This window comes from Emydura macquarii, unplaced genomic scaffold (assembly GCF_026122565.2).
Source record: "Emydura macquarii macquarii isolate MOO-44397 ecotype Brisbane River unplaced genomic scaffold, CSIRO-AGI_Emac_v2 contig_3328, whole genome shotgun sequence".
NCBI classification, from domain to species: domain Eukaryota; kingdom Metazoa; phylum Chordata; order Testudines; family Chelidae; genus Emydura; species Emydura macquarii.
Window position 1 is genome coordinate 4,982,117 of NW_027133465.1, and position 24,410 is coordinate 5,006,526.

The 24,410-nt window shown below is 48.8% G+C and overlaps 1 protein-coding gene across 1 annotated transcript in view; it reads right to left on the reverse strand.

Moving 5' to 3' along the window:
- Window positions 1-24,410, reverse strand: part of MOGAT2 (monoacylglycerol O-acyltransferase 2) — a 41,740-nt gene that overhangs the window by 12,136 nt on the left and 5,194 nt on the right. The window contains exon 2 of the mRNA XM_067533205.1: window positions 22,431-22,609. Coding sequence (XP_067389306.1) covers window positions 22,431-22,609 — 179 coding nt within the window. The remainder of the gene's footprint in view (window positions 1-22,430; window positions 22,610-24,410) is intronic.

The window sequence follows — 24,410 nt, forward strand, 5'->3', positions numbered from 1 at the left end:
ATAGAGGACAGCAAATTTGGGCAGCACAGTTTTGGATGCTGTTAGGCTTTAGGAGACTAGGTTTGATTCCCAGCTCTGCCACAGGCTCCCCTGTGTGTGCTTGGGCAAGTCATTTAACCTCTCTGTGCATCAGTTCCCCATCTGTAAATGGGCAGACACCCCCACCCACTTTTGTCTCTTGTCTATTTAGATTGTAAACTCTTCAGGGCAAGAGCTGATGGTGTGTGTGTGTGTATCTGTGTAATAACGCCCTGACCTACTTGGAGCCTTGAGATGCTACCGAAATACAAATCATAGTATTAATAGAGACACCACAGCTGATGGAAAGTCCTGCTTTCATCATCCTTGGGGACATGATGCCTTGGACAGCACATTCAGTACTAGGTACCACCACAGCCAAAGCATCCTGGCAAATCAGAGGCAGAACAGAAATATGATTGGGAGCTGGAGCGACTGATAAAGAAAGATTAAAATCTTGATATTTTGGCTGAATGACAAGAGAAGGATGTTGTTATGCAAAAGCATTTCAAGGGTGTAAACATTAAAGGTGAAATCCTGCCCTTCTGGGGAGTTTTGCCATTGCTTCAGCAGGGTCAGGAGCTCACCCCGGTGATGAAAAGGGCTAGGACTGATGGTGGGCCCAGGACATACATTATGTAGGCTGAATATTGGGAGGAATTTCATTGCAATGAGCTTTATGAGACGGTGGAATTGGCGAGTGGTTCTCAACCTTTTCCATTCTGGGATACACACGCCTGGCTCCTCTTAGCAGTATGAGCAACCAGAACCCCAAGAATAGTCCATTTGGACCACCTAAGACTGGACACAACACAAATGACACTAGAGGGAACAAACCTGCCGCAGCCAGAGGTGTGGACCCAATATAACCGAACAATCCTGATTCCCGTGCAGTTAATTTATCCCTGGTTGCGCAACGTTCTCATTATTTCTGGTTGCTTATCGCTCTCAGGCAATGCTTGCCTTTGAGATTTCCCTGTGATTTATTCTATTTTTATTGCACGCCTGTTTTTAGCTGCTGCATTTAGAGTTGCGCTATCCGTTGCTGTATCATTTGTTTTCTTTGCAGGTTCCTTTCTGGCAGGAGCTGAACCAGAATGAAAATCCTGGTGTTTTCTAATGCTATCAGCTGGAATATCTATTCCCATATAGTTTTCCTCATGCAGGGCCAGATCCAAAGGCCACTGGAGTCAGTGGAAAACACCCATTAAGCTCAGTGGGCTGTGGATTGGGTCCATATAGAGGATGTATCCCTAAGAGAAAAATGTTTCCCCACATCTTCAGTGGCAGCAAGAGCATCCTACGGACTAAAGTTACCCTTCCGGCATTCAGGGTTATAAACAGAGCCCAGCCGAAGTTCTCCTCTTTTTGGGACCCAGTGGTGTACCAAAGGGGGGAGGAGGGGAGACCATGCCCCTGGGTGCCAGCCTGGGGGGACACAGGCCGAGCCCTCACAGGAGTTGCCCACGCTGTTACAGGCGGCCAAGGCCCTGCGGCTGCGCCAACCCCAGCTCAGGCCTGCCGGCGGCCGAGGGCTCCCGCTGCGGGGGGAGGAAGCGTCTTCCCAGCCCCTCCGCCCCCGCGCTAGGCGCAACGAGGGAGCTGCGGGGACCAGAGCCTGTCAGGCCTCCCCTCTCCACACCCACCCCACCAGGTGGCCCAGGGGCATCAGGTCCTGTTACTCCCACAGCAGGGGGGGAGTACGGGAAACGGGCCTGCAAACCTGCCCCCACAAACACGGGCTGCTGCTGCTGCTGCCGCTGCCACTGATGGGGTGGAGCACAAATGTACGTATTGGCCCCCGGGCGCCGGAGACCCCGAGTACGCCACTGTTGGGGCCACATGGTCAATAAAGCGTCCCTTCGTTTTGGGTGCCTCCAGGGCTGGATGTCCAACCTGAGGCGCACTGGGCATGATACACAGAAGCACTGAGCATCTACCTCTCCAGCCGAGGCCAGTGGCCCTGGCAGGTGCTCAGCACCTTTAAAAATCAGGCATCTCTAGTGGGTGGCCCAAAAGCAGGCAGTGTGCTAGAAACAGTGGGCCAAACTCCCTGCTCAAATTGGGTCCACTTCTTCCCCCCCGACACTGTTGGCGTCTCCTTTCCTCTCTCTCTCTATGCCCGCCCCAGCTCACCCTGCAGTGCAATGAGACCCATCTACATCCACGCCCCAGTGCTTTAGCCTCATCCCGATCTGGTTTCGTAATTCCGCAGGCCCACCAGGGAAAGCCAGCTTGCAGATCCTGGTTCTGGCAGGGCAGACGTGGCCAAGCTGCCTGAGCACATCCAGGTCCCTGCGTGGGCGGCACACTATGTGCCAACTTTAGGCCTTTGTGGTTGCGAAAGGACCGTGCTTCCCCAGAGCAGATATACCTCCACCCAGTCTGACCCGCAGCTGCACATTCACTAAATCACTGGCAAACCTTTCTTCCCCTCTGCCCCATCTATTACTTGGCCTGGCTGGAGAATTCCAAGTCAGCTTCCCCGTGGTGGTTGCACATAGTATGTCTCAGCAGCCTTTGCATCAGAAGTGGCTAAGGGGTGTGAGTGCAAAGGCTGCAGGGACATACATTTTGGCAATTGGCTGACACACCAGAGGGGTGGGTAAGTGGAGTCAGCTGACCAGAGAAGCCAAGGGGACCCCACATTCTGCATGGGTCAGTTCTGCAGTCCCACCATGTCTATCATTTCATCGGCTGTTCTTGTGTTATTTGCCGGCATGGTGCGCAAACAGGCATTTCAGCAGAGCGACTGGGGAGAAAGGGTAGCATTGGTGCTAGGGTACTGGAGCAGGCCACAGGAGAGCTGTGTTCAATCCCTCACTCTGTCACAGACTGTTTGTGTGACTTTGGTCTCATAGAATATTAGAGTTGGAAGGGACCTCAGAGGTCATCTAGTCCAACCCTCTGCTCAAAGCAGGACTAACCTCAGCTATATCATCCCAGCCAGGGCTTTGTCAAGCCTCAGCTTAAAAACCTCTAAAGATGGAGATTCCACCACCTCCCTAGGTAACCCATTCCAGTGCTTCACCACCCTCCTAGTGAAAAACTTTTTCCTAATGTCCAACCTAGACCTCCCGCACTGCAACTTGAGACCATTGCACCTTGTTCTGTCATCTGCCACCACCGAGAACAGCCTCAATCAGTGCTTCAGTCCCCAAACTTCTGCTGACATGCTGTGGGTGAAAGCGAAATCCTCTACTTGTCGTGCCTATGTAACTCCACTCGTTGGCAGCTGGGATCTCTGGAGCTTAATGCATGAGCCTCTTCTGCCTGAACTAAAAATTGTGTATTTCTTAGCCCCGGCTGTAGTAGGTTCATCAGTCTCTAGCGCTGGTCTAGCCATCACGAGGGGGGGATGGAGTGCAACTCTGAGCAGGCATGGTTTACACCTATTTAAATTATTAAACCCTGGGGGCAGGGACATTTCTTACTGTGTAGGTGTATCGCCCGTAGCCCCGGGGTCCCTGATATTGGTTCAGGAGTCTGGGTGTTGCTGTAATAATAATAGTAATTAGCAATTCTGCACACAGTGGATGTGTGAGCAACTTTTTCATGTGCACCTCAAGTATCCACAGCTGGAAATGGGGCCTGGGTGAATGAATAAACCAGATGCTCACATTCACACCAACTCTGCTCCTTTTCAGACTGGCTTGATTATTGACTCTCATAGTTTTCTTGGTATCTTAGGTACTTATATAGACCCCATTACCACAGTATCTGCGCACCTCACAGTCTTTAGTGGATTTAGCTTTGCAAAACACCCCTGTGAGATACAGCAATGCATTGACCCATTGTACAGATGGGGAACTGAGGCACAGAGACTTGCCCGAGATCACACAGGACATCTGTGGCAGACCATGGACTTGAACTAAAGTCTCCCAAGTTCTGTTCTATGTTAGCACTCTAACCATTGGCCGATCCTTCCTCTCATTAAGGGAACTCTTAGACACAGTAACTAGTTCCTTAGTGCCTGGACGTTTTCTTTTTAATGTTTAGACATTCCTGTTTCCCCTCTTTGTCAAAGTCCAATCTCTTACCGGACTCGGGGTCAAGTTTGAGTCATGGTCGCAATATTCACATACTGGGCAGGGAGTTAATCTCTTACATTGCATGACCCAGTCGTTATGCAATACACTCTTGTCCTCTAGGCCCTTCGGAGTGGATGAAGGGAGGGGAACCTCTTCTCTTGCTGACTGGCTGGTTTGTTTGTTTGCTTTTAAAGTGGGGTGGGATTTGCTCTTGATCTTTTCTTTTCGGACGAGTTGTGGCTTTTAATAATGAACTCCTGCTCTGCAGGCCCTCCCAAGGTATTTCCCATTCCAGAAAAACAACCTGCAAAAGAAAATGGTGAGCTAGAAACAGCCCCGTCTGGATGTGCCTGCCTCTTGTATCCAACAGACCTGAGGGACGCCAAGCCGATGGCAGGAGATACAGGGGCCTGAGAACCCACCATGGCTGTGATCGTGTTAGATTTTCCAGGCTAAGCAGTGCTGGGTCCCAGATTAACATTGCCGGCTATATTTGCAGAGCCACAGGAATTCAAGGTCAAGGGACATGCTAGTTCATCTCCTGACAATGAGCGATTGTTCCTTACAAAAATATTCCCTGGTGCTTTATCCAATGCAATTTGAAATTACTCTGTTTAGTGGGCTTTACCCTCTTTCCTTGGGAGACTTTCCACAGCCCAGTGAACCTTGCTGTTAGGAGACTGATATCATCTGATGCAATCCTGTGCTAAATTTCATCCTATTACATCACTCCATTTTAGACCCACTCCCTTTCTCCCTTTCCCCAAATACTACTATAAGCCAGTGGGTAGAGTCCTCAGAGGAATCAAAATAAAGCTCAAAGTTTAATTCCATGCCCCTTTCTTCAAGGGCTGGTTTTCTTAAGAAACAGAAGATGCAAAATCCTTAAAATGACACATAACGCTGGGTAGCAGAGGCCTGCTGGCCCACTTCTGCGTGTTGGAAAAAGCCAGGATACAGCTCACCCAGGTCTCATTGGCTTGTCCACTTTCACTCGGCCAGTCTGCTCTCTTCTCCTTCGCTGATAATACGTATAGAGATAGACTATCCTCCTCCCCAAATGCAGGGGCACAAGGACCAGGGGAACCCAGCACAGGCCAGAGAGGTAGGGGCACTGACTGCCGTGCGGCGCACAGGCTGTGCCCTGTAAAAAGACACAGCCAGGGTTTCTGAGGGAAGCATTGTACTGGCCTCAGCTACAATGCTCTTAGAATTGACCACTGGCCACTGGCCACTCCCTCCCCGCCCTTGGTTGTTCTCAGATGCAAGCTCCTCATCAGGTCTTTGTTTTGTTCTCCTGAGCCTGAGGTGAAGGAGGTGCCGTGATGTTTGCCAGCCAATTGTTGCTACTCCACCTTTTAACCTTTGGTCTGGAGGCAGAGAAGCCCAGGAGCCTGAGCCAAAGCAGGGAAAACAACACGTTTTCCCGCTGGAGCGTGAGCCCGCGTGGAGAAGGAGGCCAGAACTGGTAATATTTCACGCGGCGTGCTTGTCCGAGCTGCGTTTGCATTATGTTTCTGTGATTCAAGTGGGGACCTGGCTGTGGGCCACTTCCTGCTCTGCTCCATTAAACAACAGGACAACAGCAAACCTTTTCTCCTCCCCAATCCCCTCCTCCCTGGGCCACTGCTCTCCGCGGCTTTGGGATCCCCTGGAGAGTCCACTCAGTCCTACACCCCCCTCCTCTCCCTCATCCCAGGGCAGCTACAGAACACGACTGATGCTGAAAAGTTCCCCTTCCCCTGATGCCGGGGCAGCCTGTCTCAGGGTCAGAGCAAGGCACTGGGAGTCTCCGTTCTGTTCCCCGGTCGGAGGCTGATTGATCCTGGATAAATCGCTTGGGCCAAAATGTTCCCATGTGGGTGTCTCAAGCTAAGGCCACATTTAGATTCTTCAGCAGAGGTGGCCTGATGTTCAGAGGTGCTGAGCACGTCCACCTCCCAGTGACTTCATGCCACCCCTCCTTGCTTGGCCTACCTGGGAGTAGGGTCTCAGTCTGGTGTGGATGCAGCCCTGCTCTCGGGTTACTAAACCTTACATGCAAATAGGTGGGCAATGGAAGGAGCCTTGGCTCTCTCCCACCCATGCACTGGCCAAATTATTTGGCCAGGCACAAATGGTATTGTTATTTGTATTGTGGTAGCATCTCGGAACCTGAGTCGGGGACCTGGACCCCATTGTGCTAGGTGCTGTACAAACACAGAACAGAAAGTCCCTGCCTCAAAGATCTTAAGCAGCACCTTTTCAAGGGCTGAAGCCACTTTCTCCCAACCCACCTGAGCAATAGGGGAGGTGGGCAGAATTGTGACGGGTCACAACAGCTTCCTGGGGCGGAACCATGTCATTGATTTGCCAAGCCTGCTCCTGCGTTGTTGCATCTTCTGTTTCTAGCCATACAGACAGGCAGCTCCAAGAAGGGCTGAGATGCTGACCAGGGTGAGATAAAGCTGTTAGGCTTCCCTGTGGATGGAGCGGTGATTTGATTTGAAGGATGGTTTGAAGGTGGCACTGCCAAGGGGATTTCCAAGCCTTTGGGTGAACTAGCAGGGACCGTTGCAGTGTCAGACAAGAGCAAAGCAAGACCGAATTCCAGCTCAGTTTGTTTCATTTCAGTCTCGCTGAGTTAGCTTGTAGGTTATTCAAGGATCTTCGGGATGGGTGAGGGAAAGCATATGACATATGTACAGCACGAAGAGTTACATAAAAAGTGGTTTCAAAACAAGCAGGAATCACTTAGCAGTATCATCATCAGCGTTCTTCCCGCACCATCAGGTGCATAAGGCTTAAGTCAGTAACCAAGGAATAAATGCAAGAGCTGTGTGCCATATACGGCACAATATGATAAATGGGCATGAAAATCAATACACATCAAGTCACATGCCTTCGAACCAGAGCACAGGATTGAAGTCACAGTACAATGAGGCTCCTCTGGATGTCTTACTTCTCTATTCTATTATGGTAGTACCTAAATGCCCCACTCCTGGATTGATGATTATAACCAAATGATTGCAAAATTGGAAACCAGGCTAGTCAGACATGCACAGGCAAGCAAAATCTACATTTTGCGGTGATAAAGCAGAGCTTGTGAAATTCTGAACTTCTGTTCCAAGGGAAATGCCAACAAAAAGTTGAAATTTCCCAAAAAGTGAAATGTCAGGGGAAAACATTTGTTTCAGATGGACCCAAACATTTCATTTGAATAGAATGGAATATTTCATTATGATTTTGACTCTTTTTGTCCATTATATTTTTATTTTATATTAGTTTTTACTTTATTTTTCTGTTTTTGTTTTATGCTTCGAAATGGGGAAATTAGTTATTTTAAAATTATAATATGAAAATAAAAGCATAATTTGTGTTTGGTAATCCAACTGGTAATTAGCTTGGTAACTGGTAGTGTAATTTATAAAACACAATAAAGTGATATAATAAAATAATATAAAAATATAAAATTAAAATAAAACAAATTTCTAAATGAGAAGTCAATTTCAAAATGAAAGATTGAAATGCTTTGGAACATCTCAACCATATCAAAATGTTTCATTTCTGGTTTGTTCGTTTTTTTTCAAAAAGAAATTTGATCAAAATCGAAGGTTTTTGATCAAAAAGTTGATTTTTCCGCCAATTTTTTTGTTCATGTTTTCAATCAAAAACGAACTTTTCTGAGATTCTTTTGTTCATGTTTCCAATCAAAAAAGGGAATTTACCTGTAATTTCTTTGGTCACATTTTTGATTGAAAGATCTATTTTTTTTGCTGATTTTTAGATATTTTTAACTGGACTTTTGGATGGATAAATGTTCCATTAGCAATTTTTGATCATCTCTGTGTCAAAGGGAGCTTCATCTGGTTTTGTAATGGCAAGCCATGTCAGTGACAGGATATCAAGGAGGGAGCTGGCTGAATTAGAAAGGATGGGCGGGTGGGTAGGGTGCTAGACTATTACTGAGGAGATCTGGGTTTAAGACCTTACTCCACCACAAACTAATTGTATGAGCTTCGGCAAGTCACTTAGTCTCACGCTGCCTTTGTTCCCCTTTTATACAAGGGGGAGAGTAACTCTTCCTGATTTCACATGGGTGCTGTGAGGATAAATACACTAAAAGAGCACGAACTACCTTGGTACTATAGCAATAAGGGCCAGAGATAAATGTATTAGCAGGAGGCATTTATATGTTGAAGTCAGTGAATTATCTGCAAACAGGTTCAGTGTTGATACATTCTGCTCATTATTCATGCATACGGGCGTAAGCCAACCTCTAACTGAGGGGGTCAGGAGAGAATTTCCTCTATGGGCTGTTTGTTCCACAGTTGCATGTTCCTCTAGTCTGAGGCAACTGGCTCTGCCTGCTGGTGGAGGTAGGATAGTGGCCTGGATGAGCCACTGGTCTGATCCAGTGTGGCCTGCAATGAATGGTTTGCCTGCACACATCTCTGTCTGCGGGTTGAGACTACCGCTTCAAGTAGTTGCTCTTTGTAATTGTGGCCGGTCACCTATGTCACATGACATTGTTGAGGCTCCCTGACTGGCTGGCTTCCAAACCTACGATGAGGCTTCAAGCTGGCCACACAACTGCAACCAGTAAATATGAGTTGACGTGAGTGTTCACTCAGGAGCGGGAGTCTTGCACATTCCTCCCTGAGCAGGAAAAGAATGGTGATTCCGAGCCGCCGGTCGTTCTCGGATCTGCTCCTGGAGTGATGCAGCTATGTGCACTGCTAGCCGTACTCAGGGCCGATTTCAATGTTCCCCTGTACCCCAGAGAGTCTGGGGCCTATTCCTGTGATACAGAAAAAGCTGACGGAGGGAGAGATGACTTTGTGTCAATTGACTTTGTGTAACCCCATGCGCCCTTCTTTCTTCTCCAGCAATAGATGAAAAACAAAGTGAACGGCCAAGGCTGTTAGAAATTAAAAGGTTCATGGTCATCTTCACGGGCAACTCTACAAGTTGCCTCAATTACAGATAATGCTGCCCTTTTATACAGTTCCTGCCAAAAGGTTCTGGATTACGAAAAGAATTCCTGGGTGCGTTTGTTTTCAATCAAACTAGGCTGTTCATTGGTCAGAGCGCAAAAAATCCAGCTGTGCCTCAGGGCCGCAATTATCTTAAGCAACCCCAGTCATGGTTTCTGCATGACCAATGGAACGAGTGAGATGCAGGCTGGAAAGCCCTGAATCGCAGCCTCACAGGGTTAAACTGGGCTATCTGAAGACACGTGGGCTAGATCATGCTCTCCGTTACACAAGTGAAAATCCAGAGTGACACCACTTACAGTGGTGGCCTTTCAGGGTTTGCCAATCACCTTAGATAAGTAGGTGCTGGCAGTTCGATAACCCCAGTATTTGCAGTACTCAAGATATTTCCTCTAGCAAGTAGCGGGACCTAGAAAGGGGTGTTGCATCTGCTGAGGTCAACTTTTCTAGTTGCCCTGTGTAAAACTGGCAAGATGGCCGCCACTGTACACATTGTTTCTGATACCAGAATCTGAAGACAAGAATTTAACAGATGGGTTTGCTCAGCATAAAGTAGCTGATTACAGAAGAGTCCATGCTTCCCACGTCTTTGCATCCGTTCCGCTCTGGTTCTGACGGGGGTTCCATTTTCTCCCCCTTGCTGTCCGGGTTTAATGGCTTGCTCTCGTCAAATGGTGTCTGGCTGAAACAAGGTACCAGTCAATTTGGAGGTGGATTTTGTTTGTTTGTTTTTATTTCCAAGAAATTGCTGTATGCAGGCAACGTTAAGGCTGGTAGGCGTAAAGTTCAATCTCACCAGGCACGTGCTGGCTTCTGTACTTTGCCGGGGACTTTCTGCGTAAGAGCTCAAAGCATTCATTCTGCAAGGTGGTGTTATCACCCCTGCATTTACAGAGCAGGTGCAGAAGAAGAGGTGAAGTGACGTGGCCTCCCAGCGAGCAAGTGGCAGAGCCCGGGGGTCCTGAGAGCGAATCTCTCACTGTAACCACCGGACAATACCGCTTCCTAATAGAGGGCCCGCCGTGTGTGTGGGGCGAGTGTGTGGGGGACGCGAGTGGATGTGTGTGGAAGGGAGGGGGCTGTGTGCAGGGAATCTGAGTGGCGGATGGACAGCAGCGGTTCCTACGTGCCCGTTGAAGCCACTGGTTCGTTAGCAAAGAGTGAAGCTGACTGCAGGGTGAGATGGACAAACTCTGTGCCCTGCTCTAGTCTGGCAGCCTGGCTCAGTGAGGTGCTTCCAGATCGACTCCCTGTTCCCCTGGTGTCCTGTCCTAGTAACAGGACAGCCCTTCCGGGGCCCCTTCGACTCCAGTTCCACCGATCACGATACACCCATCAGGGCCTCGCCCTTCCCATTGCTTCCCATTGCTGCTGCCTCAGCCCCACCTCATTGACAACCGGCGGACAGCTGCCTGCCAGCCCCACCTCATTGACAACCTGCGGACAGCTGCCTGCCAGCCCCACCTCCAGCACTCAGCTGTGGCTGCACATCAGGGGTCCTCCCGCAGGGGACCAGAATGTGGGAGAAGGCGGGAGCCACTTTCTGTTCCCCCAAGGGGCAGGCTCAGGATTCAAAGCCAGGAAGCTGCGACTGCCTTGCCATTCAAGAGTTTTCTGTGCATGCTGGTGAATCAGTGGCGTACCGAAAGGGGGGGGGCACCAGCCTGCCGGGGGCCGGCCCTTCACGATGGGCAAGAGGCAGGGGGCGCAGGAAGCTTGCGCCCTCCGTCCGTCATGAAGGGCTGGCCCGGAGCGCACTTACCCACCAAGGCCGCTCCAGCCCCACGGCTTGGCACCGATGGGGGCGGCCTCACTGCCTGGCCTGGGGGGGGCCCTCAGCCTCCTGCCCCCCCCCCGCCCATTGTGAAGGGCTGACATAGCGCTCCCTCTGCCAGGCCGCCCCATCAGAGTCGGTGCTGGGCTGTGGCACTGCCACTGCAGGAGGAGAGGCGGGTGCCGCGTGCCGGGTAAGTGTGTGGATGGGGAGACGGCAAAGCCAAGCCTGCATTTGCGCCCCACCCCGCAGGTACAGACCTCCCCTCCCTGGGGCAGTTGGAGGGGTGACACTGGGATGCCCAGCATGGGGGGGCATGAGAGGCCAGGGGGGAGGGGGCCGCAATGTAGGCTTGGCTCCCCGGGCGCCAGACACCCTCCGTACGCCTCAGGGATGAATTTCAGGTTGTTTTTCTCTGCTTCCTTCACTCCCCACTCGAAGAAGTTCTCCTAAACTCACCAGGATTCGGAATCAAGATACGGGCATGGCCTACGGGTCCACCCCCAGGGGACGGGTAGGTCCCAGACCCCTCACTTACCGAATTGCCCCTGGTTTTTTATAGAAGTCCCACCTTGGTCACTCTGCTTTAGTGTGATCGCAGCCAGGGCAGCACTTCCTGGGCTTGTTTACACTTACCTCGGAGATTCGCCGGCAGTGAAGATGTACCCCAGTGACAGCTCTGCAGTGCCACAAGCCCAAGTTCACGTGCCTGAAGCTTGCAATGGCAAAACTGCACAGCCAGGTACCGGCAGGCAAGTAACTGCATGCATGTGGTGAGTTAATTTCACTCAGACACCAAGAAAATAGGTGCATACACCAGCCCTTCCCTCCCTCCTGCAGCAACCAACCCGCTCATTGATCGTATCTCGGCTTTCGGGAGCATTTAAAACCACTTTCTAAAATAACAGGGGGCAGAGCAAACTGGCCGCTTCTTTCACCTTCTTCCAAACCACAGACTGCTGGGGAATGAAATGGTCCTTCAATTGTATGAACGTGTCTGGTTTGCTGCTGGGTTATGGGAGGATTAGAAGCCATTTTTAATCTTCCAGGAGTAACTAATCGTCTTGTGTTAAATGAACTCATTGTACACAAACTCAGCACTGTAGTGGGGAGGGCTAGGGACGCCAGCCTGCGCTGCCTTTCCGGGGCTCGACTGAGGAGCAAATGCCAGCTCTATTTGTTTCAGTAAATTAGGCTGGCCCGGAGTGACACGCCCTGTACTCTGGGATGGTTTGGGCCCATTGAGTTCATAGGCGAAGGGTGGATATTGTTATGTCAGTACAGGGGCAAGAAGGAAGGAGAGGCGAAGGACACGCCCTGTACTCTGGGATGGGTTTGGGCCCATTGCTAACTAATCGTCTTGTGTTAAATGAACTCATTGTACACAAACTCAGCACTGTAGTGGGGAGGGCTAGGGACGCCAGCCTGCGCTGCCTTTCCGGGGCTCGACTGAGGAGCAAATGCCAGCTCTATTTGTTTCAGTAAATTAGGCTGGCCGTGCTCAGCTTGCTAGCTATTTGTGTATCCGTCACCTAGCCAACCGTACAGCGAGAATACTCAGCGCTTACGCTGGCTGCATGATGCTTGCCCTCCATAGGTTGCAGAGCCCTTTGCAAAGCAAAGGAAGGCTCATTATCCCCATTGTATTGATAGAGGAACAGCGAGACCTGCTGAGGCTAGGCCCCAAGTCAAGGGCAGAGGCAGAAATAGCACCCAGATCACCTGAATTCAAGGTCCGTGTCAACATTTTCAACAGTGACTAGTGATTTGGGGTGAGGGATTTCAGGAGCCTGCTTTCCAAAAGGGGGGTGGCTCCGTGTTTTGCGAAACCTTTCAACAGAGAACTCACTAGTCACGCCTGAAAATCTTGGCCTTCCTTTGTGCAGAAACCTGCCTGTGATACTTGGCGTCCATGCCATTCCCTCCCTTTGCTTGTCTCGTGTACCTGTTGTATGATTGCGAACCCTTTAGGGCAGGGGACTCTCTCTTATGACTTCAAAGCGCAGCGCCCAGGCAGGTGCTACCATAGCATACATAATAAAAGCTTTTCCTCCTCGCTCTGACTCTTTCTGTGACCTGGGCGGGTCTCCCAGCCTCTGCAGGGCAGAGACGGTTTTGAAGGAGTCCACTGTTTTCCCAGCTCTTTCTCTGCTCAGCAGTCAGCAGCATTGTGTGGGCTTTGTTGCTTTGTAGCACCACCCAGTGGCTGTCTGAGAACAGCAGCATTGCCTTGGAAGGAACTTTCATGTCCTGATTCCGTTTTCTCATTCACTGGTGTAAATCGGGGATCGCTCTCCTCAGGCCAATACAGTTACACCTGTGTGAGTGTAACTGAGGTGCTTGGCACTGCAGTTACTACTATCCCATTACGTGGGAAAGATAGGAAGTATGGCAAGAAACCATCCTGGCTTAACCCAGAGATCTGCAATGGTCTGAAACTGAAGAAAGAATCCTACAAAAAGTGGAAACTAGGTCAAATTACAAAGGACAACTATACACAACACAAGTATGTAGGGACAAAATAAGAAAGACCAAAGCACAAAACAAAATTAAACTAGCTAGAGACATAAACGGTAACAAGAAAACATTCTACAAACAGAATGTAGCAAGATGAAGTCCAAGGATGGGGTAGGCCCATTACTCAGTGAGGAGGGAAACACAATAACAGAACATGTGGAAATAGCAGAAGTCCTAAATGACTTTTTTGGTTCAGTTTTCACCCATGACTGGACGTCTAACAGAGTGAACGCCAGTGAAAATGAGGTAGGATCTGAGGCTAAAATAGGGAAACAACAAGTTAAAAATCATTTAAACAGGTTAGATGGTCTTCAAGTTGACAGGACCTGATGAAATACATCCTAAAATACTCAAAGAGCTGACTGAGGAGATATCTGAGCCACTAGCGATTATCTTCGAAAACTCGTGAAAGACGGGAGAGATTTCAAAGGACTGGAAAAGGGCAAATACTGTGCCCATCTATAAAAAGGGGAATAAGGACAACCTGGAGAGTTACAGACCAGACAGCTTAACTGCAGTATCCGAAAAGATAATGGAGCAACTATTTAAGCAATCAATTTGCAAACACCTAGAAGATAATGAGGCGATAAGTAACAGTCAGCATGGATTTGTCGAAAACAAATCATGTCAAACCAACCTAATAGCGATGTGGTATATCTTGACTTTAGGAAGTCTTTTGGTACTAGCTTGCGTGACCTTCTCATAAACACACAATGGAAATACAACCTAGATGAAGCTACTATAGGATAGGTGCATAACTGGTTGGAAAATCGTTCCCAGAGAGTAATTACCAGTGGTTCAAAGTCAAGCTGGAATGGTATATCAAGTGGGCTTCCGCAGGGAACAGTTCTGGGTTGAGTTCTGTTCAAGATCTTCGTCAGTGATTTAGATAATGGCGTTGAAAGTACACTTAAAAAGTTTGTAGACGATACCAAGATGGGAGGGGTCGCAAGTGCTTTGGAGGATAGGACTAAAATTCAAAATGGTCTGGACAAACTGGAGCAATGATCTGAAGTAAATAGGATGAAATTCAATAAGGACAAATGCAAAGTACTCCACTGAGGAAGGACCAATCAGTTGCACACCTACAAAATGGGAAATGACTGCCTAGGAAGAAGCACTGCAGAAAGGGATCCGGGGGTCATAATGGATCACAAGCTAAGTAGGAGTCAACAGTGTGACACTGCTGCAAAAAAAGCAAACCTCATTCTGGGATGTATTAGCAGGAGTGTTATAAGCAAGACACGAGAAGTGATTCTTCCTCTCCTACTCCACACTGATTAGGCCTCAACTGGAGTAGCGTGTTCAGTTCTGGGTGCCACATTTTAGGAAAGGTGTGGACAAATTGGAAAGAGTCCAGAGAAGAGCAACAAAAATGGTCGAAAGTCTAGAAGGCATGACCTGAGGGAAGACTGAAAAAACTGGATTTGTTTAGTCTGGAGAAGAGAAGAGCGGGGACGGGGGAACGATAGCAGGTTTTAAATACATAGAAGGTAGTTACAAGAAGCGGGGACAAGACAAGAGGCAATGGGCTTAAATTGAAGCCAGGGAGATTTAGGTTGAACATAAGGAAAAACTTCCTAATTGTCAAGGTTGTTAAGCACTGGAACCAATGGCCTAGGGAGGTGGTGGAATCTCCATCATTGGAGGTTTTTAAGAGCAGATCAGACAAACACCTGTTAGGGCTGATCTAGAACAGTGGTTCTGAACCCATTTACCGTTGTGGGCTGTATATGCAGCTCTCTGTGTGTGATGTGGACTGCATCCACACAATATATATACTACCTGTATGGCCCTGAGGATGTCACATGGGCCACAGCTATGTGCTGATCGGGCGGCAAGCGGCCTATGGGCCGCGAGTTGAGAACCACTGGTCTAGATAATATTTAGTCCTGCCGTGAGTGTAGGGAACTGGACTAGAAGACCTGTCGAGTCCCTTCCAGTCCTACCCTTCTATGATAAAGGAGTCATATCTGTAGGGGAGTAGAGGTGTAAGGTGGAAAATGGCGGCTCAGACAAAGAGACTGTGGAAACCCCATTGGGCCCATGGGGTAACCACCAGTCTAGAGTCTGTGCTCATGTGTGGGAGAGGAAAGGGTTCCTTTGGCATACGCTCTGGTTTAGTGCAGGTACAGGGGCTGCCCAGACTCTGACATTTGGGGCCCTCATGAAGCAATGCAAGGCCATGTGGGACCTGAATGTCCTCAGGGGTCTGTGGGTGGATCTACTGGAAGGCACCATTGGGGTGGGGTGGGCAGGATCAGGAAGGCTTCCAGCAGAGGGGAAGTGAGATCTCCTTATGGGAGGTCGGGATTCTTCCCTGGGGTGTGTCCCAATCTGACCTCCAGCCAGGGTCAGACAGAGTGTGCCCCCCTGCCCAGTCTCCATCCCCCTCTCACAGCAGGAAATCTGGATTCAGGAGAGGCCTCTGAAAAGGTGAGAGTTGGGTGGGTGGTCTGATGCCACGAAGTGGCTGAGTCTTCGTCTACATGGGAGTGGGGAGCTCCAGACATGGATCTCAGGGGGCCGATCCAGGCCTCGGTGGCAGGTGAATACGGGTATGTGCACGAAAGGCAGCCGGCCCTTCCTCAGTGCTGGCACTGATAGGAAACATCCCCCCAAATAATTGTGGAAACACAAGCTTACACTCAATTTGCCCTGGTGTAAAGTGGTGTCGCCAACTCTCCCAGTGCAATCATGAGTCCTGGGCCATGTGGTGCTTCTATTAAAGTCCCAGGGATCCTGTGATTAGCTGAGACTCCCAGCTCAGCAATAATTCTGAAAACAAAGTAAGTTTCTAGCCCGAGTGGTTTGGAAAAAAGCCTGAAAATGTGACCCGTGTGCCCCCTACCGGACCAGGACCCAGAAGGCAAAGAAAAAGAACCCAACATCTTATTTTTTTTTTTAAATCATAATTAAAAAACAAATCCAACAACTCATGATTTTGGTGGGGTAGTTGTCTTGGAATTTGGAAACATTCAGTGTTTCTGGTACTGTGAATGACGGCATGAGGTGCAGGACAATGGGGAACCATGCCCAACAGGGTGATTCAGATCGTTAGTGATCAATTCCCCGCACTGTCTCATCCAGCTGCGGCACCCCCTAAGCAATCCATTCCTCTCCTGGGTGTTTACATGCTTCCAACATTTCCAGGCACCAATATCACCCCTTAGCCAAGCGACTCGTATGTACTTCTTTCAATTGCTCCCCAGAGGCCTGTCCTTCCAGCCCTTTAATCATATTGCAATCACCCTGTATCTTATCTGCATCTTCCTGGTGCATTGGTGCTGAAATGCTGCGCTGCGGCAAAACTTAGATGCCAGGCTCCTTCTTCTGGTCATACAGAGCAGCATCTCTTTCCTGCTGCAGATTTAGACCTATCTACGCCTGCTCAGCCTTCCCTCTTTTGTCAATCATACCTCAAGATGGAATAACAAATACGCAGATGTACTGACTGTCTGGAGAGCCGCTGAGGGCATTATTAAGCCAGCTCCGCTGTTTCTGCGTGTCTTTAAGAGAAGCAAAGTGGGTTTTATATTCCATTATAAAAGGCAATATCTTCAGGGGAGAACAGATCCTTCCTCTCCAGCTCCCAAGAGGGAAAACCTGAAATAGATAAGCTCCTCAGAACTACTTCTGCCCAGGGCCCAAGCATAATTTTTTCAGGCCCAGTACAAACTTTTAACACGGGCTCCCTCCCGTATTGGGGGTAATGGTGATTGCAGACTGGGCTGGGCCACCCAGGGCCTCTGGGCCCCAGTAAAGTGTACCCTTCCCCCTCACCCCCATGTGGGGGCCCTGCTTCTGCCTGATGCTTATTGACTGCATGCCGAAAGGTGAAGCAGAACTCAAATGCAGCACATGTAATCCATCTTAGCACAGTGCCTGTCCCACTCTCCACTAGTTGCTATAGAGGATAACAGCCTATTACTGCTACCAGCTAGTGGAGTTGGACCCTTAGTTCAAAGGGTAGCGGCATGTGCTGAAGGGTTTGGGTTCAAATTCAGCTCATGACCTGTACAGCAAGTCATGATGCTTTGTTATACAGCATCTTCCAGATTAGTTCACTTACTCACCACAGGCCCTTAGTGTGGGAAGTATTTGCCTCCGGGTAGAGATGGGTAACCTGTGGCACAGTGCCCTTACAGAAAAATCCTATAGAACTTACTAGAAACTTTTCAGTAGGTGTTCTTAAAACCATGTTATGTAGGATTTAATGTATCTGTGTCTCTCTGCTGTGGAATTCTGTAGGACAGAGTCACAGGGTGAGCTGGCTTTTTTAAGAGGGGTTCAAAATCTAGCACTGATTCTGTTCCTGAATCAGCTCAGAGCCAAGGCATTCTGGGACTTGTAGTTCAGAGGGACTATGGGCGTTGTAGGCTGGGCAGCAATGCATTCTGGGGAAAGGAGGCAGGGATATATAAGAGCTGTCTTTTAAATTGGGGAGAGACATCAGTCAAAGAAGAGACAAGATTTATTTTGGGATCTTCAACATGAAGGGAATGGGACCTACTCCTGAGTTTCTTTATGCCAGGGGGCTGGGAAGAGGCCTACATGGACAGCCAAGGGGTTGTGGAAGAGGTAGTGTCTTGCTCTAGAAAACCAGAGACTGTGAGAGATCTGGAAAGAATGGGAGCTGCTTGTGGGTCTCCACCAAAAGGTTGTGGAACAAGTGGAGTGTCAAAGGACTCCTAAAATGGGCGCCGGGAGCCCCTGCACTGAGATACAAAGAGGTTGGATGCTTACTCACCTTGGAAGAAGAGCTGCTGGGCCTGGCTGGAGTGCTAAACTTCCCAGCTTCTAAGGGGAAACTGAAGTAGCGACCGTTTTAGAATGCAGAGAAGGTAAGTTGCTGCTACCGCGCTAGCTTAAAAACACTTTACAGACACATTAGCATGTCCTATTGTCTGTAGGAATTGAGATTAATTTCTGTGGAACTCAACCACTAATTCCTGTTACATTCTGGGCCAGATGTACGCTAGCCACACTTCCTAGAAGCAATAACTCTGAAAAAAGATGTGGGGAGCCTCACCCTTGGCATGACTCCGACTTCGGTGACAAATGTTTCCCTTTGGTCCCGGTTTGTGGAAAGCACCAGGCCTCGAACCCAGAAGTGCAAGATTTGATGCAAATATTTCACGGCCCTTTACTGGGAATGCTTGTGTTCCAAATCAAACTCCGATACTGACTCCCTCTGTGACCTTAAAGTCACTTAACTCCCCTGTGCCTCTGCTTTCCCACTGGATGATATGGTTGCCTCTTGCATGGGGGTCTTGTGAGATTCATTCAGCTAATGTCTGCACAGCGCTTTTACAGCAGCATTTATGTAGCAGTGCTCCGGTATTATTGCTGCCAGTATTAATCCTTCCCCATCCAGAGCTCTGCAGCACTGACTGTTTCTTGTCCCCAGCATAAATATCTCCCTAACATCCTCCACCATTTCCTTATCGCAGAGGGATCCTTATTGCCGTCTGCTCTGCTGATGGGCACTTGGATGCAAAGGCATCGCTAGCTCTGATCACTGCACCCAGGGGAAAAGAAAAGTACAATGGGCACAAGGAGAACAATTTCAGAAAAATTGAAACTGTTGTTATGTCTTCAAGATGAGCATGGCTGCTGGAATGCCGTAGGATGCATGGAAGGTCCAGCAGCCCTTTGAAATGCTGATGCTCAAAAACTATCTGGTGTGGAGTTTAGAACAGGAGTTCTCAAACGTTGTTTGCTAGGACCACTTTGAAAATATTTCTGGCTGTGATGACCTCCCCCAAAAGGTGATGATCCCCCCCCATGCCATGCCACTTTTACCAGCATGCGCTGGGGCTAACAGCTCACAACACCCCCCATAACAACTTCACAACCCCCTGAGGGGTCACGACTCCCAGTTTGAAAACTTATTTCTGGATCTACTTCTGGCTTCCTCTAGGACTATGGGTTAGCCTCTCTGTACCTCATTATTCCCATTTCACAGGTAGGAACTCTGCAGTTCTTGCCAAGTGTGTGCGCTGAAGGCTTAATTCAGCCTTATAAAATTGTTATTTTGGACCACCTCAGGCACAAAAACTACTCTTCCGCCTTCCTCCTTGCTGTCACGGTGATAGTAATAATAATCATTAAAAAAGATTTCACTTGCCTACAAAATATTACTCAACCCCGACAGGTGGGCAAATAACACTCTGCAAAGCTGGCTCGCTTAATTAACTAACGTACTTGAATGGAAAAGTGCCGGCATCTTGCCAGGCAAAAGTGAGGCATCTGGGAAGTAGCAAAAATTAAACTAAGGGTTGGTGGCGTCAGGTGGAGAGGGTGGGTAACTTCATCCCCCTGGGAAATTCTGGAATGCCAGGTGCAGTTTCCGGCAATCTGGAATATTTTTAAAACCTTTTAGAAAACCAAATCTGCCAACAAACCCGTTAAGTGCCTCTCTGGCGTCCACGTGCAGTTCTGGACGAGGGGCAGCTTGCGGGGATAGCTGATGGCCTTCTGTCACTGTAGGAACAGCAAGCCCCAAATCCCAATCACCTGCACATCTTTGCCATCTGCTGCCTGCAGACTCATTCGAAGACGGCTCTGAGTAAAATGAGCGTGACCTGCTGGGACCTGTCGTCTCCCCGGGCGGCGCCTCCGTAACGGGGCTCGGACTCGGCAAAGCACAGGCTGTGCTCTAAGTCCGTGCTGAAGTGCTTTGCTGAGTTGAGGCCTAAGATATGAGGGCGGCCGTAGGTGGCATCTTGTAACTCTGGGAGCTGCACTGATTATTTAAAGACAGACACCTGATAATTTGGGATGTAACAGAAGCATCCCCCTTTCTTCTCCCGCTGGTTCCAAATCAAAACCCGCCGGTGAGTTCTGGCCAAACCTAGACTTTGGGTTGGCTTCTGCCCACTCCTAGTTTCTGCGCTGGGTTAATCTTGTTATGTGCAGTGCCGTTCTGACCTTTGGCTTCTCTCAAAGGAAGCAGCAGCAGTGGTGTGCATGTCCTCGGCACATCAGAAGAAGTGCACTAAAAATCCAAATCACCATTGCTGTCAGAGGTGTGCAGTATTTGAATGCCAGTAACTTAGGTCCATGTATTGCAGAATACTCCTAGGGCAGCAGTGGTGGAAACGTATCTCCAGATCCTTTAATAACAGGATATATTTAATTCAAATACACTGGAGATCAAGTTTTATTTCCCCCTATGGAGCCTCAGAAGTGTGGGAGCCCCACTACACCTAATCTGTACCTCCCCTATATCCTTGCCCTGAAGGCTTCTCTGCTGGTCCCTTTGTCCCACCCATCTTCTCTCCTGACCATCTCTTCCTGTGCCCCCTTCAGCCGCTCCCAACTCTGTGCTGCCTTTCATGCCACCCTATTCATCACCACCACAAAATCCTAGGTATATAATCCGCTGAACATAAGCTCCCAGTGCGACACCATGGCCAACGGGCCAATGCAATCCTTGGATACATAAACAGGGAAATTGCAAACAGGGAGGTCATATGGGCACTGGTGCAGCCCCCACGGCTGGAACACTGTGTCCAGTTCTAGTGTGCCCAGTTCAAGAAGGATGTTGATCAATTGGAGAGCGTTCAAAGAAGAGCCATGAGAATGATTAAAGGATTGAAAACACATGCCTTTATAGTGATTAGTTTATCAAAGAGTAGGTTAAGGGGTGACTTGATCACCCTATAAGTACTTAAAGGGGGAATAAAATCTTGATGGTAGAGGGCTATCAATCTAGTGGACAAAGGTGTAGCAAGATCCAATGGCTGGAAGCTGAAGCTAAACAAACTAGCCAAGAAATAAGGTGCAGCTTTTGAACAGTGAAAAGGTCATTAACCATTGGGACAACTTGCCAAGGGTTGTGGGGGATTCTCCATCACTGGCAACTTTTTTTTAAACTCAAGATTGGATGTCTTTCCAAAAGATCTATTCTAATTCAAACAGAACGAATTCAGGGAAGTCCTTTGGTCAGGAGAGCCGACTCGATGATCACCATGATCCCTTTTGACCTCGGAATCGATGGGAAAACTCCCTTCCAGTTAATGTTTGCCCAGTGACCCTCCCTCTCTAAATTCTTGACAGCTCATCTGTTTGAAGTGTTCCATCCTCATGGTCTCAGTCTTCTCTATTTAACTTGGGGCTCTGTACTAGCTGTGGTACCTGTCTGCCTCCCAGGCAGTTGGCCTGTAGTAGGGGACTTCTGGAGGCTTTGGTTCATGGGAGTGTTGACTGGGGGAGATGGGTTTTGGGGATTGCTAGCAGCTTTTCCCTCACTCTAAGCATCTCTCAAAGAGGAAGGTCTTGTGGTATGACCTAAAGGTGCTTGGACTCAAGCCTAGTTTGGTCGCAGGATCTCTGACTCTCTGTAATACGTTGCTTTGTACTGCACCAGCGTGTGCCATGAGACAGCAAGTACTTTGAAGCAGGACCTCTGATGGGTTCTGCACATTCACATAGTGCCACCTGCACTTAGGGTGCTGCACAGCTAACAGGAAAACAAAACTCCAGTTGGGATTTAAAACGTACACCCAGTCCTGCAGCTGGGAACTAAAGTCTCGACCAGACCACAAAGTGTAAATCACTTAAAGCCAGTTAATTTCCAGTCAGCTACTTCTCTGTAAATTGGTCTAAGTACAAGACCTACGAGCCATGAACTCTTGAGTTCAATTCCAAGTTCAGTCCCTGACTTGCGGTGTAACTTCACTTACCTGCACCGGCTCGTCAGTTTCCCTCTCCTTAGAGGTGCTCAGATGCCACAGTGATGGGTGCAGGACAAAAATCTCAACACATTTGGGGATAATGATATTTCCCTACCTCCCAAGGTGTAGCACAATTGAATAGGTAGGCATCTAAAGCTGGATTTATTTAGGCATGAGGGTCTGAAAATGCTGGGCCAAACAATTCTTACAAGGTGAAGCAGTAGATCTCCTACCTCTAGACAACCCTACCTTCCAGGCTGTGAAAGATAAAGCAGTAAAATCTGGCACTGACTCATTAGGTCCAATGCTAGGATCCCTTGGCCCCTCTTCAGGGCTGGAAGAGCCTGATCCAGTGCCCAAGGAACAAAATATGAAACTATTCCCACTGACTTCAATGTGCACTGGACTGGCCCCTAGTTTTGGTTGCACTTACGGTGACGGGGAAATAGTCCTTCATGTATCTCCAGACGACGCTGTTCCTGATGCAACGCATCCGTCGCCCACCTTTGCTTGGCGTGTCCCAGTCCAGAAGCCACCATGTTGCATACACGACGCTGACCAGCCAAAAGCGAGTGAAGAAGAGGCCGATGAAGAGAGCTATACAGCACTGCGCTGAGATAAAAATAGAGCAGTCAGTGGGCAGCCCAGGCTCGGCTGGGGTCAAGAAATGAAAGAACTATTTCAGAAATGTCATCGCTTCCAAGGCAGTTGCATCTCTGATGACCATGAGTGAATCTCAGGCAGGACTCAGGCCTCCAGCCAGCACATTTGCAGGACAGAGTCCTGTGATTCCTTCCCTCTAGACTAGGGATTTAGCTGCAATTCACTGTGACCCCATTAGAAGGCCTGACTTTACTTCTGCACCTACCCTTCTGGTAGGGGCAATGAGGGTGACTCGCCAGCATTCATAACTCAAGGTACGACTTGTTCAGAACAAAGCATTACAGAAAGAACATATCTTAAAAACCATGAACAGCTTGTCTGCATGCTCACTCGGTACTGCCCATCTAGGGGGAGACCCTGGTAGGTTTTAAAGTCCTCCATTCTCAGTTCCTTTTTTGCTAACCTTCTCCAACCAGGTCAAACTGATGCATGCAATTTCCCCCCGGTGGTAATGGTTCACCAGACTGGTTAACTGGCCTAAGGATTTGTATTCGTTTCCCTGCCCCGCAAGTGATTTTTAGTTCACGCAGGAATCTCCTGCAACTCCCATATGCAGCTAGAACACAATTCCTAGCCCACAGAGAGAAGTACATTTATAAAGTTGATATCCTAGGCAGGCCGGTTGTAATGCAGTGCTAAACTGCATCATACAGTGCAGACACTAGGTGGCGCTGTGTAAAACACCTTATTTGAGCTAACCTTGGCCAGACCTGGCAGCACATTCAAAGGTATTGGGATGACCACATCTGGTGTGTCTAAGCAAGCTCTGTAGCCAGTCTTTCTATCTGGTACAGAAGTATATATACAGCACTGGAGGTGGTGGTTCTGGAGCAGTGAAGCAGAGTCCCAGGCAGAGAAGTGTGGGGGCTGGGGTGGGGAGGTCTGGGTGGTGGTGCTTCTTGTAAAAGGCTAAACAAATCCCATCTTGTCTTTGCTATGGTCCTATTGCTTTTATGAACGTTACCCCTATTAAAGAACTTTAAATCTATGTCTAACTCATCAGCCCTGAAAAGTACTACCTGTCTCTGTGAATACTGATGCATTAATTCAGGCCAGCGGTTCTAAAACGATTGACCATCCAGCCCTTCTTTTATCACAGGAAATACGCCAGGCGGGGGGCGTGTCAGAGATGAGAGGTGCAGAGATGAGAGCTGCTATTCTGGCTCATTGGCTGGAGTACCGGCTTTTGCCCACAGGTTGCTTGCAGTTGGTGGGGCGCTTGCTACCTTCGATCCCCTACCTGACTGTATCCGGGGGAGTGTGTGAGTGGAATTTAGGTGGGTATGTGTGGGGGTGGGGAGGAAATGTGTAAAACCTTTATAGGATTTTTTTTTTTAAATCTGCAAACTTTTCTTTTGAAAACAAACCTTCTTCTACACTGCGGGCAGCCCAAACCCCACACTTGCATTCCCAGCTTTCTTGCAGGCGGACAAACTACTTAGCTGTCACGCTTCAGAGCAAAGCTTACGAAGTAAATGGACAATAAAAAACCACGTGCGAGCGTCTCCACATATATAATCCTCTCAGCTAACCCAAATTGTGGTTCTGTGCATCTCTAGTCATGTGACCAGTCACTAGGCCCAGTCACATGGATAAGGACCAGACAAGGGTGTGATTGATAACAGAAGAGCATCTTCAAAGTTTATGGTGCTGCCAGCTCCTTTGTGCTGTGTAACAGGCTCCCCCTGAAATTGTGGGGTATGTGGATGGTTCTTATGTCCGATGTACTAGATCCTCACCCTTGTAGGAG